The sequence below is a fragment of the Nyctereutes procyonoides genome, unplaced genomic scaffold, assembly GCF_905146905.1.
Source record: "Nyctereutes procyonoides isolate TBG_1078 unplaced genomic scaffold, NYPRO_anot_genome, whole genome shotgun sequence".
NCBI classification, from domain to species: domain Eukaryota; kingdom Metazoa; phylum Chordata; class Mammalia; order Carnivora; family Canidae; genus Nyctereutes; species Nyctereutes procyonoides.
In genome coordinates this window covers 16,493,623-16,511,060 of record NW_026575134.1, presented here as the reverse complement: position 1 = coordinate 16,511,060, position 17,438 = coordinate 16,493,623, and the positions used below count along the sequence as shown (strand labels likewise).

The 17,438-nt window shown below is 39.5% G+C and overlaps 1 protein-coding gene across 2 annotated transcripts in view; it reads right to left on the bottom strand.

Annotated features, from left to right (window-relative positions):
• Window positions 1-9,793: 9,793 nt before the first annotated feature.
• The window catches only part of RELN (reelin), a 479,257-nt gene continuing 471,612 nt past the window's right edge, over window positions 9,794-17,438 (bottom strand). For both annotated transcript variants that reach the window (XM_055301120.1, XM_055301121.1), the window contains one exon: window positions 9,794-10,904. In XM_055301120.1, the coding sequence (XP_055157095.1) occupies window positions 10,808-10,904 (97 nt within the window). In that variant the 3' untranslated portion in view covers window positions 9,794-10,807. The remainder of the gene's footprint in view (window positions 10,905-17,438) is intronic.

Sequence of the window (17,438 nt, the reverse complement as noted above, 5' to 3'; positions counted from 1 at the left end):
ATTCGCCCCCTGAGCCCCCCAGCGCCCCCACTGTGCTTTGGGAAATAGCACCGGGTTACCTGCTGTCACAACGCTTGTCTTAGATACTATGTGGCCGACCCTGGGAGCAAGGAGCACTTTGCTCTCTCCTAGAGTTTACAGCCTAGCAGGAGAGGAGACACTTTGCTCAATCACGTTAAGAAAAGTGTAACTGCAAACTTGGAAACTCTCAAGACGAGCAGAGCAAAGCCAGACGCGTGACCACAGGTCAATACAGAATCCAATCCAGATCCGGATGGTGCGGATTGTCCCCGAAACAGGCAGAGGTGACACGGGGAGGAGCTGGCAGGTGCCGGGGACCTGTAGGTGTGAGCAGCGCAGCTCCAGGGGGGAGGAGCAGGGGTGGGGGTGCAGAGGGCCGTGGAGCTGGCCACTGTGGGTGGAGCTCCCAGAGCAGGGGAGCACGAGGTAAAGCTGGAGAGGAAGGCGCAGCCAGACTTGTGAGCCCTGGTGGGTCAGATGCTGAGTTTAGGTTTGGGGAACCCTTTGAAGAGTTGGAGCAGGAGGGGTCATGATCATAGGTGCACGCTGAAAAAGGATCAATCCAGTCACTGCTTGAAGAATGGGTTGCAAGGGACCAAAACGGACGCAGAGGACGGTCGGGTGCTGGTTACTGTAATAATCCAAGTGGAAGGGGATCCCTGGGTGGTGCAGCGGTTTGGCTCCTGCCTTTGGCCCAGGGCACGATCCTGGAGACCCGGGATCGAATCCCAGTCGGGCTCCCAGTGCATGGAGCCTGCTTCTCCCTCTGCCTGTTTCTCTGCCTCTCTCTCTCTCTCTCTGTGTGACTATCATAAATAAATAAAAAAATTAAAAAAATAATCCAAGTGGAAGAGGCCTAGTCTGTCAAGGAGACCAGGATAACACAGAACAGTAAGAGGAAACCTAGAAGGAGAGGCCAAGACCACGGCCAGATCCTAGAAGAACTGGAGAGATTACGGCCTCCCTGGGGGGTCTTGTGTCTTCTTTCAGCATCTGTGCAACAGTGGGAAGCTGACCCGGGCGGGGGCTTGCAAACAGGGTAAAGTCTCAGACTCTTCCCAGTTCCTGCCAGTAAGTTTTCTGAGAAGGCAGGATGGGATTGAACTCAGAGCAGTAGGGGAGAATTTGTCTTAGATTGGGAACAGAAGAGGGGCACCTGGGGGGCTTGGCGGTTGAGCATCTGCCTTTGGCTCAGTATGTGATCCTGGGGTCCTGGGATCGAAGTCCTGCATCGGGCTCCCCGCAGGGAGCCTGCTTCTCCCTCTGCCTGTGTCTTTGCCTCTCTCTGTGTGTCTCTCATGAAGGAAAAAAAAAAATTGGGACTGGGACAATGATTAAGGTTTTTCTCTTTATCAGCAGTTTTTTTTAAAAATAAAGATTTTATTTATTCATGAGAGACACAGAGAGAAGGGGAGGCAGAGACACAAGCAGAGGGAGAAGCAGGCTTCATGCAGGGAGCCTGATGTGGGACTCGATCCCAGGTCTCCAGGGTCATGCCCTGGGCTGAAGGCGGCACTAAACTGCTGTCCTTTATCAGCAGTTTAAAAAAAACTTTTTTTTAGAGATTTTATTTATTTGGTAGAGAGAGCACAAGCAAGGAGAGTGCAGAGGGAGATGGGGAAGCAGGACTCCATCCCAGGACCACAGGATCATGACGTGAGCCCAAGGCAGATGCTTGAGCAGCTGAGCCTCAGAGGTGCCCCGTACTAGCAGTTTTTATCCATTTAATTATGTATGATATGCAGCAGAGCTCTTTTCTTTGTACTTACCCTGTTTAAAGTTTGCTGTGCCTTTTGGATCTAGAGATTGATAGATTTTGTCAAATTTAGAAGCATTTTAGTTATTAGCTCTTCATATGGATAGTTCATTTCTGTGTGAAGGTGCCTGGTTTCTGTATCTTACTGTATTGGATGACAGATTGGTGTTTCTGACCCGTCTTACTGAAGTCTGGCAGTTCCAGATAATGTCTATGATGTTTCTCAGCTTTCAAAACTGTGTACATTTGGAATGTGTTGTGATTCATTTTCCTTTTCTAAATAAATATATAAATATAATGGTGCCTAATTTTGCATTTATAACTTTGAGTTCATTCTTTAGGATTATTTATTTATTTGAGATCAAGAGAGAGAGCTCAGAGGGAGAGGCTGAGGGAGAAGCAGACCCCTTGCTGAGTGGGGAGCCCGATATGGGGCTCAATCCCAGGACCCTGAGATCATAACCTGAGCCGAAGGCAGATGCTGACCCGACTGAGCCACCCAGGTGCCCCTTGAGTTCCTTCTCTTAAACAGAGGTACATCAAATTGTATAAGCTTCAGGCCCATAAAACCTAGCCCTGCCCGGGTCACTAGCAGCATGGAGGTAATAAGGACTTGAGAAGAAAGTGACCTCCAAGGATTAGAGATAATGTATTGATATAATTGTCTATTTCTTTCTTTTTTTATTTTAATTTTAATTTCAAAAAAATTTTTTTGTCTATTTCTGGCTTACACGGTGCTTGAACATCTCTTTACTTGAGGATCAGGTTCATTTTCTTGATCATAAAAGCTCTTGATTATAAGAGGCAAGGGAGGGAAGCTACTCCACTGGAGGTAGTTAAAGTATCAAAAAGCAAGTGTTTGTATGAACTAAGGGTTTGGAATGGGTCCAGCGGACTGGCCTGTAGGTCCGGGCTTACAGGCTGCCCACTCCATCAGAGTGGAAGACTTTAAGGGCATTTTTGCCAAAACATCGACCTCGGTCACCTGAACAAATAACCTGAAATTTCACCACTGAAGCACTCCTTCTTTTGGCTCTTGAAGCTTTTCTTTTCTTTCTGAACAGAATTTGTTGTGTGACTTACCACGAAATGTCTGCTTTCCCTGATGGTAACGTCCATCCGGTGCTAACTTCCACTTAAGTTAGTTTACTGGCCCTATTACGAGGCAGTATTTCCTGCACACAGTTCTGTGCCTTTTTATTATTCACACATATATCCATATATTATTCTTCTAGTACTCTTTCCATAAAAAAGTTATGTTTTCAAACGCAGCTTCCTCTTTCTCTGCTGCACCGACATGATTTCTAGACAGTGGGTGCAGACCCCGAGATCGCATAATGAGGCCCCCAGGCAGTGGCCGACTTCCCCACCACTGCGTACTCTCCGTGTCTATAGAGAGAGCATCAATCTCCATCAGGTTGCATTAAAAAAACTGTAAAAATTCATTCCTAATAAGTACCCAAAGGACTAAATGGGAGATGCAGTAAGATGACAAAGCCCTCGCACCTCTGAACTGGAAGTCTTTTCTGAATTTTCCGAATTTTAATAATTCTTTCCCTGCACGATAAATAAACTCATGGTTGCTTTTGCATTCACTACTGTATTTTGTAGGTGAGGTAGTTACTCTGGAGAACCATGAATCCTTAGTACAGTTCTTTTCAGATGATTTAAAATTAGACCTCAGCTGTTGTCCCAGATCTACCCAGGAATTCTAGTGTCCCAGCTTCCTTTGTCAACTGACTCCGACCGCTCTCCATCCCCTGGTCAGGATGGATTTATCCAAAGGTCATGTGCCCAGAGCCCCCAGCAGCTTCCTGGTGCCTTCAAATTATTATTATTATTTTTAATAAATTAATTTTTTATTGGTGTTCAATTTACCAACATACAGAATAACACCCAGTGCTCATCCCGTCAAGTGCCCCCCTCAGTGCCCGTCACCCATTCACCCCCACCCCCCGCCCTCCTCCCCCTCCACCACCCCTAGTTCGTTTCCCAGAGTTAGGAGTCTTTATGTTCTGTCTCCCTTTCTGATATTTCCCACATATTTCTTCTCCCTTCCCTTATATTCCCTTTCACTATTATTTATATTCCCCAAATGAATGAGAACATACACTGTCCTTCTCCGATTGACTTACTTCACTCAGCATAATACCCTCCAGTTCCATCCACGTGGAAGCAAATGGTGGGTATTTGTCGTTTCTAATGGCTGAGTAATATTCCATTGTATACATAGACCACATCTTCTTGATCCATTCATCTTTCGATGGACACTGAGGCTCCTTCCACAGTTTGGCTATTGTGGTGCCTTCGAATTAAAGCTGAAGTTCGTTGGTGTGAGAAATTGCTTCCCCTCCCTGGCTCCTGGCTCTCCCCCCACCCCTCACCAAGCACTAGCCTCCCTCACTCTCTCTGGGTTGCTCCCCAGATGCCCCCTCCACAAATTCAAGAGAGCTGAGACCCCCCCCCCCCCGAAGGATCCAGGCTCGTTTCTACCTTTGTATTTCCTGCACACATTGCTCATTCCTAGAATAGGCCTCCCCAGTGAATCTGCCTGACAAACCCTATTGATTCTTTATTGTTCTTGCTGTAACACTCGGGTCTTCCCATGAAAATGGAGAATAAGACAAAAAATACTTTTGTATGCACACAACTCTTTCACAGCTGAATATTTTGCTCTATCTTATTCTGACTTTTAAAAAAAGAAAGAAAACATTTTAGAGTTGATGTCTTCCACATGCCCCTCTCTGATCTTATTCCCCTGCCTGGGGAAACCACTGTCATGAATTTGTATTTAACCAGTTCCTGGGAGGAACCTTCACAGACCAGCATCACATCGAGAAGCTGAACGATGGAAGCAGCAGGAGAACCACAGACCAAGTCCACTCGTGTCACCACCGCACCCCCCTGATGCAGGCAGGCCGCCTGGGACTCCAAAGCAGACAGCCTGCCCAGCACTCCATCTCCTCCGGGCCAGCAGGTCAGCAGAACTGATGCCCATCAGAGTCCCAAATCCAGACCTGGTTCCCTCTGAGGCCATCTCTTAAAGTGACCCACTCCCTGCCTGATGTGGTGCAGGCCAATGACAAGTTTTGATCATGGGCTGTACTGGAGGCCAGGGGTCTGGCTGGAGCAGGGTCTGAGGGCCTTGGAAGGGATCTGGGGATGGGTACTCGGAAGATCGGGATCAGGGACACCAAAGGGGTATTGTATTTACTATTCCCACACATGCTCTTGCATTTTTGCTGCATATGCATGTATTTCGTAAGCAGCAAGTAGTACAGTTGACCCTTGAACAACATGGGGATGGGGGGTATCAACCCCAGTGGAGCTGAAAATCTGAGTATAACTTTTGGCTCCCCCCCCAAACTTAACTACTACTAGCCTACTGTTACTGCCTTACCCATAACTTAACCAATCGATTAACACGTTTTGTATGTTTTAGATCTTATATATTGTATTTTTATAATAAAGTAAGCCAGAGAAAAGAACATGTAATTAAGATCATCATAAGGAGGAGAAAATACAGTAACGTACTGTATTTACCCAAAAAAATCTACACGTAAGTGGACCCATGCAGTTGAAACCCATGTTGTTCAAGGGTCAACTATATTTGTTTGCAAAGTTGAAAAATCGGATAAATGGCATCGTGCTATATAATTCTGCAGCTTGTTTTGTTGTTATTGTTAATGGGCATGTTCATTTTAACACCATAAAGTATTATATAAATAAACCACAATTTATCCATTTTCTTGTTGATGGACACTTGGCTTTTGATTATTTGCAAATACAAGCAATGCTGCTGCGAACATTCTTGCACACATCTCTCTGTGTATACATGTGAGAGTTTCCCTGTGATAAATATCTAGAAGTAGCTGCATTTGCTGCATATACGTTCAACCTCACTGATATCGTAACATATTCAGTGTTACTGATATCACACTGCTCTCCACAGAGATTTGTATTAGCTATATTTTCTTCTTCTCTTTTTTAATATTTTATTTTTTTAAGTAATCTCTACACCCAATATAGGGCTCGAACTTACAACCGGAGATCAAGAGTCACATGCTCTACTGACTGAGCCCGCCTAGTGCCTCCTTATTTTCTATATATATATTTTTTATTATTATTTTTTAAATTTACTTATGATAGTCACGGAGAGAGAGAGAGAGAGGCAAAGACACAGGCAGAGGGAGAAGAAGCAGGCTCCATGCACTGGGAGCCCGACGTGGGATTCGATCCCAGGTCTCCAGGATCGCGCCCTGGGCCAAAGGCAGGCGCTAAACCGCTGCGCCACCCAGGGATCCCTATTTTCTATATTCTTGATGCCCTCACATCTGCAGCCTTACTGAGACTGCCCCTCCCAGGGCTAGCAAACAACTCTCCAAGGATTACCCCTTTCACATGCCAATGAACCAATGGACTGCCCTTCCTTGAAATGCTTCCTTCTGCTAGATCTTAAATTTCAGGAGGCAATATTCCTCTGCCCTAATTATCCCAGGGCCTTAGAAACAGTCCCTAACCCCCAGAGCCTGCAGAAGTGATTCTAAATAGCCAATTGTGAGTGTGCTTACCTTGCCTTGCCTTCCTCTCCCAGGGAGACACAATAGAGGCTCAAGCCCATGCTTTCCCCTCATCCTTTCTGCCTCTTTGCCGACCCTAGTGATGCCCCGTGACCACTGTGTGGTCCCGCATGCCCACTCCTCTTGGGAACTGTGTGAAACAAACTATCTTTTCAATGGCAATTGTATCCTGACCTGCTTGTCTCACCAGACGTGGAAAATAATAAAACCTACATTTTATTTTATTTATTTATTTTTTAATTTTTATTTATTTATGATAGTCACACAGAGAGAGAGAGAGAGAGAGGCAGAGACATAGGCAGAGGGAAAAGCAGGCTCCATGCACCGGGAACCTGACGTGGGATTCGATCCCGGGTCTCCAGGATCGCGCCCTGGGCCAAAGGCAGGCGCTAAACAGCTGCACCACCCAGGGATCCCTAAAACCTACATTTTAAAAACAAGGTTGTACCAATGTAAACCAGCAAGGTATGAGAGTTCCTTCCAGCACCACTATGTTTGGGTTGATTTTGCCTCCTTTGTTAGGTATGGCACCATTGTTGTTTTAAATGATGTTTCCACGGTTGTTAGTGAGATTGAACACCTTAATCTTTTGCCATTTCAGTTTTTTCCTTCAGTGAATTTTCATCCCTATTCTTTGTGATTTAAAGAAAATTACATTATTACCTTTTAAAAAAAAAGATTTTATCATTTTTTTAAAGTAATCTCTATGCCCAGCGTGGGGCTTGAACTCACAACCTTGAGATCGGGGGTGCATGCTCCACCAACTGAGCCAGATGGATGCTCCCCAAATTATATCATTACCTTCCATTATCTATTTGTGTGGGTTCTTTATATTTTCTAGAGTCCAGTCCTTTATTGATTGCATATTGTGGCTTTATCTTCTCCTATTCAGTGGCTGGTTTTTAAACTTTGTGGTCTCTTCTGTTATGCAGAAGCTCGACAAATGAATCCAGTCAAACTACAGACCAATTACCCTATAATCTTTTCTTATGGTTTGTCTGTTTTATGCCATGTTTAAGAAAATCCATTCTTCTCATGATCCCACATGATATTCTCTTCTAAAAGTTGTAAAGTTTCAAGGCAGATGCTCAACCACTGCGCTACCCAGGTGCCTTAAGGGGGTTTATTTTTGTGTAATGATATGTCTAGGGATCTAGTTTTGTTTTTTCACTTGAAAAACAAATTGTCTTAGTACCACTTGTTGACGAGGCCATCCTTTCTCCGCTTCTGACAATCAAAGCTACTATGAGTAAGAAAGGCTGATGGGAGCTAATTGCGTGAGCAAGCTGATCTTGGCTGGTTCATTACAGAATTCCTCAAAATTCAGTCCATATGTCTTTTTTCAAGAGAAGAATCCTTCAGTGTTCTGTCTGGATGATAGAGGCCCGATTCCAGGATTTGGGGAGTTGAAAGATGAAAGAGTGGTGTGGTGAGGGAGAGAAGGTCTTGCCCTTCAACTGCTAGGCTTTTGCTTAATACCTTAAAAAATACTAGACTTATCCTACTTCCCGAAATCTCTACATCTTTTCAACCTCTCTGATTCAAGATATCCAAAAAATAAACCTGTCCCTTGCCAGGATGGGAAAGATAGTTTCCTGTTGATGTTGGGATGAAAGAAATCGTTCCTTATTCAGAATTTTAACCACGACCCTTATTTTTATCCTCTTGCCTATTCCTTGCTTCCAGAGGCAGTTTTCTCTCCAGTTTCTATATCGTCTGTGTTCTGTGATGTAACTCCCTTCTCTGTAGACAGTTGAGTGTTAGCTTCTTACAGTATGATTAGTTACTGCTGGTCCATTCACACTTTTCATTTTCTAAAAGTTTGTTGGCATCATTTATGTTTGTCTCCATCCTATAGTTTCTTTGTCCTTTTATGGTTTTATATCATTTAAAATTTTCTAATCATTAATTTGGATATTGGGACTTAGTCTATTTCCTTTTGTTTTTTTTTTACTCCATTGGTGGTTTATTATTTTTTTTCTATTTGGTTATACATTATGTTTAGAAATGCTGTTCATTTTTATATATTGATCTTGTTTCTAGCAACTTCAACTTATTAATTTCCATGCTTTTATCTTCAGAGTTCCTTGGGCTTCTGATGAAGATAAGTTTATCAACTGCATCTAAGGAGAGTTTTATCTCCTCTTTTTAAAGTCTTGTATTTCTTATTTCTTCTTCTTGTTTTATTGCCATTGCTATAGCTTCCAATATTAGTTAAGCACGCTTCAAGTCCTACTCTAACTGCCTACATTTTCAAATTAAATAAGCCAATTACATGTTAAGTCCCCACTTACACTATTAAAACTTTGAGAGGGGATCCCTGGGTGGCGCAGCGGTTTGGCGCCCCCCTTTGGCCCAGGGCGCGATCCTGGAGACCCGGGATCGAATTCCACGTCGGGCTCCCGGTGCATGGAGCCTGCTTCTCCCTCTGCCTATGTCTCTGCCTCTCTCTCTGTGTGACTATCATAAATAAAAAAAAAAAAATTAAAAAATTAAAACTTCGAGGAGATGGACTGGTAGGGAGTTCAACCCTGTTCTGATGGTAGGAAGACAGGTGGAGGGGAGCACTATAAAATATCTTAGCCCTAGTCGCCTGGTAGCTCTATGGCACACACCCAAGACTTGGAAAGACAGGCTTTGAGAAAAATTCAACCCTTTCTACCAACTAGAAAATGAACCAAATATGCCATCAAATGGTAAACCAGCAGCAGACAATTTGTGAACCAAGAAAAGAGAATCAACAATTAAGATACAATGGTTACAAACATTCGTGGGCCAAGTACTGCAATTAATTACAAAATATATAATATGTTAAATTAGGCAGACAAAAGAAGGCCTTGTATCTCCAAAGCAATCATTCACAATGGATTTGATACTAACTCAAAATACATTTTAGCTCAACTTCTCAGAGGGATCATCCTTAATCCTTTTCCTGTTCAATGAGAATTACTACTGCCTTCTATTATTCTATTATGCAGATATTTTATCCTCTGGGAAATCACACATTCAACAGTATTGATATACTTTTTATTTTGTAGACATTAGAAGCAGGGAAAAATGCCTCAATTGCCATTTTTATTGTCAACACGTAACACAGTGCTTGTCACATAGCAAGCAATCAACAAATACTTGCTGAATGAATGCATGCGTTCTTACTATGAGGCAGGCATTATGTTAGCAGCTAACGAAATTCTCAGGAATTCAATAATTTTCAGAATTCTTTATTGACTTTTCTTGGTGTAATTACAGAGTGATTAATAGAAAAAGCTGAACGAAAGAAACATAGCTACATTGAGAGTGTGGCTTCATAATTGTTATTAACAATGACGAAACAACACAGTGAATATATTTGACACCTTCCTTTCCCAAACTGATTAGGCTTACAAATCCTACACAAGATTTAATTAAAAATGAATAAAGACAAATGAGTCTCAAATGGCTTATGGACATAATTTTTATTTAAGCATGGGCTTTTAGCTTGGTTCACCCTAGAGTACAACCTTTCGGTTAGGTTAAAGAAGAGTTCAGGGCTACAGGGCCATTATACTGTTGCTGGTGTTGGCACAACTTCTTCAGAAGGAATGAGTATGACCCACAGGAAAAACAGTCCACGAAGAGAACACAATGAGAACATCCACTGTTTTACAAATCACTCTGTTACCACAGACACGAAATGGCAGTTACTGTTAGTAAATCAGCCACAGAACACTTTAAAAAACCCTTAGACAAGGAGATGGGAACTTTGTGGGAGATAGGGTTTTTATCCACAATTTTTAAGTAGAAAATATTTCAAGGTCAAGCATTTTTCTTATCCACAAAACAACGCTAAACCAACATACATTTTAAGGAGTATATTAAAGGAGATACAATATCTTTACAACTATCTTCTTGAGTAGGTATCTCGATGAATTTTCTGCAGAATAGAAGTAGCCCGAAATTCAGCAGCAAAATATTGCAACAAAACAAGTAAATACAGTGTCAATGTTTTATACTGTAGAAGAGAATACATAAAAGAACAAACAATGATAATTTAATCATATAAAACATGATACAGAGCTGAAATACAGTCCACTTAAATAGCTTTGTGACCAAGAAAGTGAAATTCTGTACTAAATGCCATTTTAAACATAAAATCTCTTAAATTTTTGTGCTTAAACTTTTTTTTCTGTTAAACTATTTCTTATTTTCCATATTGCCACTGTAACTGATATTACAACAGATCACAATTTTCACGGACACAGCAACATAAAGACATTTACTTATGAGAAAATAAGTCACTTGTCATTAGTTCACAGTGTGGGAAAGTGGTATACACTCGGTCTTGAGAAGGGCTTCCAGTTAGTCACCAAGTCCTTCATAGAATTTTCCTGATACCAGATGCAGTGCGCGATTTAAAAGAACGGGAAGCAACACATCACATGTTGGAAGGAAAAATAAAATTTTTGATTCTTCAGGGGTATCGTCTAAGTGACCTTCGTCTTCTGTTGTAGAAGTGCCTGAGCCCATGTTGTCGTGAAAAATTCATCATGTAATTTTGTTTGCGAGTGCTGTTGGGATCAGAAAGGATAGAGGTGGGGAGGCAAAGGAGAAAGAGCATGTAAGTCCCATCATTGAAAGTGCAATCTCGTCTACATTCTAAGTTACCCTGATAGTTACTGGAAAATTTTCATGGTTAATAGGTCATGCTAACATTGCTACCCCAGGACAGAATAACTCAAGGTTGACACCTGTCTTCACTGCCTTTGGCCTTGAGGAAATCCCCTTCTTTTCAGTAGTGATCTCCAACCAGAAAAAAAAAAAAAAAAGGTAAGTTCTCTTGATCCACAGTGGAAGTAGATGGGAATTATTTTGGCTCTTTGAATTATATTCTTGAACTTTTACATTTACTTGGGTGGATTTCATTTGAGAGGAAGTGTGTGCTATACCCGTTACCTTATTTAGACAAGTCTCTAACAAGTAGGAAACATCATTTGATTCCTTTAGCAAACATTCTCATTTAAAGCTTAAAAGGCAAAAACAAAGTTGTTAGCTGAACCAGGCTGCCCTTCCTGTTTCATTAGACTTGGGCAAAATAAAGTAAGTTTTTCTCATGGCCTTCTACAAACAGTAAGCATCTGGGGCCTATAAACACGGTCTCATGGAAAAGACACTCCACTGGAGAAATTATCACAAAATACTAAGAAGATGTAATTAATTGTATAATTGTGTGCATGTCGTATATATTTCCTCCACATATGTACATACATATGCATACACACATACTATATGTGAAGCTGATAAAAGTACTGAAAATAGATTTTCAGAGTCTGTAGGAAGTTGCATAATATTGATAGAGATAGCTGTTAAAGGTTTTGGTATGGAAAACATACTTTAAAAAGGATCATTAGCTATAACATCACTGAAAAGAATCATACTGCTTTCACACACTGACGCCCGAGTGACAACATATCTATATAAGGCATCAAAATGTGGTTTATAAGTATGAGCCTATCAATATTTTTCAAATTCACTGAGTCTCATAAATGCTGTCTAGACACAAAATATTTTCCTCCTTAATTTCATGGAAACATAAAATGTATCTGGAGTGAGATGATGTCATGTGATGTGATTTCATCATGGAAGGTCAATAGGACATGAACTTGAGTCAGGGTAAAGAGGAGGGAATGGGTAATTTTGCACTGAGCAGCATATTCTGAGTTATGATCAATATACTAGGCAAGGTGTAAAATGGTACTGTTTTACCTAGTATATTAGGTATTATATTTAAGCACATTATGCTAACATTTATAAAAACACACAAAAACCTTTAAAATGAGGGTCTTATAGTTGTCTGATCATTAGAAAAGAAAATTTATAATAAAATGTCTCAAAGGCAAATACATAAAGTGAATGTCATCAGATATGCTTTGTCAAAAAGCAACAGCATCTATACTGAAACCTGATAAAAAGACTCACATTGAAATATATTTTATAAAATAAAATGAAGTGCTAATAACTTTCTACTCTAGGTGGTTTCTATTTTATGAAAAGACTAGAAACTATAGAATGGAAGGTAGAGTACACTCTGAAGACACTGTAGAGAAAAACACCAAACAATTAGGTTTATCTTCAGTAGCTTCACTAGCCCTCCTTCTTCCCCTGATGTGACAGTGTTACATACAGCATCGAAGTTCTCAGTTCCAATTTCATAGTTGAAGGATGAAATGAATTTATCCATGACATATTATTTGATGTAAATACTAATTGCTGCCTATGTAAAGTCCAATTACAAAAAAAGGGCAATGACCTTTTAGTCTGGATCTAATTACTCATGAACTAATCAAGTGTCAGGAGAAAGAATCTACCTCTTTGGTCACAAAATACAGGGCCTGGCACTAGCCATCTTCCTCGCAGCATGGCAGATCACCTTGTAGCCTTTTCCTTGGGTTATTACAGTGGCCCTCTAAACTAGCCTCCTCATTCTCTCTCCTTATGAAAAAAACACCCCTAAAGAGAAACCATGAGATCCCATACATGGCATGTACGTGTGTGCCTATCTTCCCACATACATACAGTGTATCTGGCACTCCAGTCCCAGTAAACTTTCCCTCAAATGCTGGCTTTACCTTTTAATAAGCCACTTACAATCAATCCTCTTGTCCATGAAGCCACATCTTAAGCCAATTTAGCCATATACTTTGAGTCCTCTCTGCATTTAATCTTATTCTGTCAAGGACTTTCTTCCACTACATTCCCATGTAGACCACTCTATTCAAACTCACCCTGAACCTCTTCCACCTATCTCACTTGACCAATATCATTTCTTCAATGTCTACCTTTTTTTCCCAAGTATCATATTTTATTTATTGCTCACTGAAGGGATTTCCTGGGGACTTTGAATCCTCATTGTGCTCATTTTCTGCTTTGAATGGAGATGAATTGTGTTCTATTGGTGGAGTGGCCTTTCCCCATCCCCCCACCCCCATACCACAGCACTGAGCCTCCTGCCTCACCCGTGGGTGGTCAAGGCAAGTTTGTTGACCTTTTGGTGACTTACTGATTGGATTCCTGTTGTAAATCATTACTCTTTAACTATAAAGAATAATTGCAAGGTTAAAGCAATGAAAATTATTCTGTTGAAAACATCTTTAAAGATATAAGGTACTCAAAGAGAATTGAAAATAGTTAAAATATTTGACATAGGAAAAAAAAACACCTCAGAACACCCAAGATATTTAGTTATCCCAGTGCAACCTAGATTGACACAAAAGTGATCTCAAAATATGGGAACAAAGGAACATTCAATTTTTAACAAAAATTGATGTGCATGTTTAATGGCTTTAAAGCAACTTCTCTATAGAACTATTTACTCATTATTCTCCATCTTTATATATAAGAAAATAAATATTAACAGATTGCAGATCTGTAATACCATGACAGTCAGTCCAGCATGGAAGCTTACATGTCATTTAGAAGGCATTTTGATTCATTGGATACCCTTTAATTTTGAATACATTTATAAATCAGCGGCATATCTTTGGATCCCTGAGAATGTTGATCCAAAAATCATGTTTGCTATAGATGCCTCATGTTTATCTAGTCACATTAAAAATGGCCACCTTTTCAAAGCATCCTTGAAACTAACTAGTAATTTCATATGTAAAATATAAATATTTCTGGAGCCTGTTAGGTCAGAATCTAACAAAGCAGGTTTTTCCAGTTCATAAGCTTTTTAAAATCAAGCACTATGGGAAGCTATACTAAAATGGTGTCTGCCTCTTGGACAATTTAATAAACTGATGTGGTCATTGAACAGTTATTTGTGGCTTCTAAAATGTCTAACTTACAGGATTGGGCAATCTTAAGTTGAAAGATCTCATGTTTACTTATTTTTTGGAGTCTGTTCTTGTTTCTGATACATGTAGATATATAGCTATAGATGAACTTATAACCAAAGTAATAATAGATGGAATTAAGATGTGTTTCTCCACTGTAATTACAGGGAAAGTAATTTTTTAAAATTATAAGTCCAATGAAGGCAGGTAATGCTCATCCCAGGACATATCAACTACACTATCTGACCTATCGATTTGCTTTGGCTGTGCACAGAACTTGGTCCATTTTAAAATTCTCCTCTTGTAAGTCATTAAAAGAAGGCAGAATGAACATCAGTGGCTCTTGGAAATGCTGACTTAAATGTTCACTAACGCTGAGTGAGTTTAGGGACTTAGATGGTATGGAGATATAAGATATTTCTCTGTATCTGCATAGGAAATGCGGATATTGCAAGAATTTTCAAGACTGACTATGCTTTTTTGAATTGTCACTCCTCACGGGAGCCACTGTCTTAGCTCATTAATTATTACAGAAAAAATTCAATTGATTTTTTAATGGATTCTAATGGAAATTCTTCTAACGGAAGATAGAGACTTGGTAGAAGGAATTTGAGCTCATAGAAATGTAGGTATTTTTACTGATCCATAATTTATATATTACCAAAACATATGATACAATAAATAACACCTCATATGAAGAAATAAGAATTCAGCGGACTGACGCATCTTCCAGAGAAATATTGGTGAGTGTACGATGAGAAGCTGCTGTTCAAACTAATCAATGAAACTCCCCCTGCATAGAGGAGGCTAGATATTTTACTTTTAAGACCATGCATTTTCAGGAAGGCTACACAGAAATAAGTGTAGGCTCATATATTTCACAAATATTGAAGATTTGATATTTATTTTCTCTGCTAAGTAGGAAGGAGAATAATATTTGGTAACGTGTACCTCAGGGGGTTTTGTGGATTAAATGAAAACTCCCAGCATAATATGCAAGTGATTAATAAATGATAATAATTTTAACTTCTTTCCTAAGTCTTAAAGTATCTCCATTAGAGGACAAATGCAACTATATATTAAAGAAGGCAAATCTTACCTAAAGATACGATCTAGAACTCACAAATATTATGAATAAGTCCACCAAGCTCTGCCAATTCACTTATTAACTTAGAATAGAATTAAAAAGGCAAGTTACCCTCATGCATCTCCAGCACAAGAGATCTTTTGAAAGAATTTACATTTAGTCAGAGCCCCTAGGTCTTTTGCACACATTTCTAGTTTTAACTTCCCCTTACAACAAGCTTTTGAACTACGAACACTTCAAAAGCACCTAATACAGTCCCAGGCACAGAGCCAAATTTGCTACCTAATGAAGCAATGCTGATTAGTATTCTCTCTATGTTGTTGTACCCAATATTGCATATACATTAGAGAATCACCACAGTGTTGCTGAACTCTTGAGTTTACATGACATAGGTTTCAAATGTCCTGGTATATCTCATTATCATACATAACTTTGTTTTTACAGATTTCTTTTTTAATTGCAAATGTCTTTGACAACATTTCTGTTAACGTAGGTAACACTGATGAGACTATTAGTCAACAGTTACCCAGAATTAGTAAGAGGACTTACCTTACTCTAGTGGAAAACCAATGACAGCAAATAATGAAATATAACACAAGTTAAAAAATGCCTTTCAATGCATGCAGCACTGTGATTAGTCATAAAAGTCTGATCAGGTTTAGATGCAATATAGGATTTTTCATCTCTTTTGAAAATAAAAATTAAAGAAGTTATTTCTTATTCTTCTATACCTAATATATACATATATTTAACTTTTTAATGTAATGCAACATGCAATATTTGCTCATAACCATATGTCAAGGTACATGTAGCTTAGTACTACATTTGGCATAAATGTTGCATGTAAAGTATAAATATGAAAGTAGTCATTAATAATTAACATTAATTTTACTATCTGTTTTTTAAATTGTTTATGTTTTAGAAAATACTTATTTCTGAGTATATTAAAGAATGGGCTTTAAAAAATACAGAAGTCCTCTACATCAGGTAATACAGTCAAATTAATAAAGGATAAATATGCTTTGCAACAAATGTACTATGCTTATTTCCATAAATCATTTGTGCCAAAAATGACAGTATTTTGATAATGAATAGCATGAGGGGATGGTCATGATGGTACTCATATTATTAAAATCTGATAAATGCATTTAAGACCATAGTTGGCAACATATTGGTTTTCATTCTCTCATTAAATGTGGTAATAATTCACTTTTAAGTAAATCAATTCACAAAGGCTCTTTACTGAGCAATTTGCTTTCAAGGTACACATGCAAAAATTGGCCCACTTCATTATACACATGACAGGTTGTGACTTAGACACGTACACAAAAAAATGTGATGTGTGAATGAAATGCATAGTTGGGTGAGGGAGATTCTTAGGATAGAAGGGTGAGTGCCCACCAGAAAAGATTAAGACCAATAATTTTCTTTTATCCTAAGAAGAACCCCACCAGCATGGATCTTGTGAGGGGTCTGCCCAAGTGTGTTCATAAACATTTACTGAAAAATGTTCTATACTAGTAAGTGAATTCAGAAAGTTAGGTTTCTGACATGACTGTCAGTGACCGTGTTATGCTACATCACTCAGACTTTATAGAATAAGGCCTTTTGGTAAGCTAGTGAGGCTGGATGAAAGTCATCTGTCAATTCAGTCCATCTATTTTATGCCAGAATAGCAGGAGCCAATCATCATGAAGTGCTTTTCATGGGCAGGTTTTATTGAAAAACATCACCAGAATGAAAAGATTTCACTCTCAAACAAGCATAAAGCATAAGCAACTTTGCTTGTTCAATGCTAAATGGTGCTTTTTATCTTTATGGTGTGGGGTCTGTCATTCTGTACATCCATATTTATGAAACGCAAATCATTCCACATGGGGATTATTTGAGAATTAAACCACTAAATTACACATTTATTATGTATGTTGTCAATTTAGTATGCAGTCCTAAACCCTGAAATATTTTCAAAAGTGCTGAATTTGTTCTCATCAAACTCATTTCTCTTCTTAGTTAATATGGGCAGTAGTGAGGTTAAACTCAAGATACCATGCGTGACCACACTTTTTCTTTCTAGGGATTTTTAGCATGTGTCCTTAGTGCACATGCACAGAAGCAAAACTATGGTAATAAAGCTAGATTAAGGCCAGTCTGCACTAGAAAAGAAAATACATTTTAAAAAA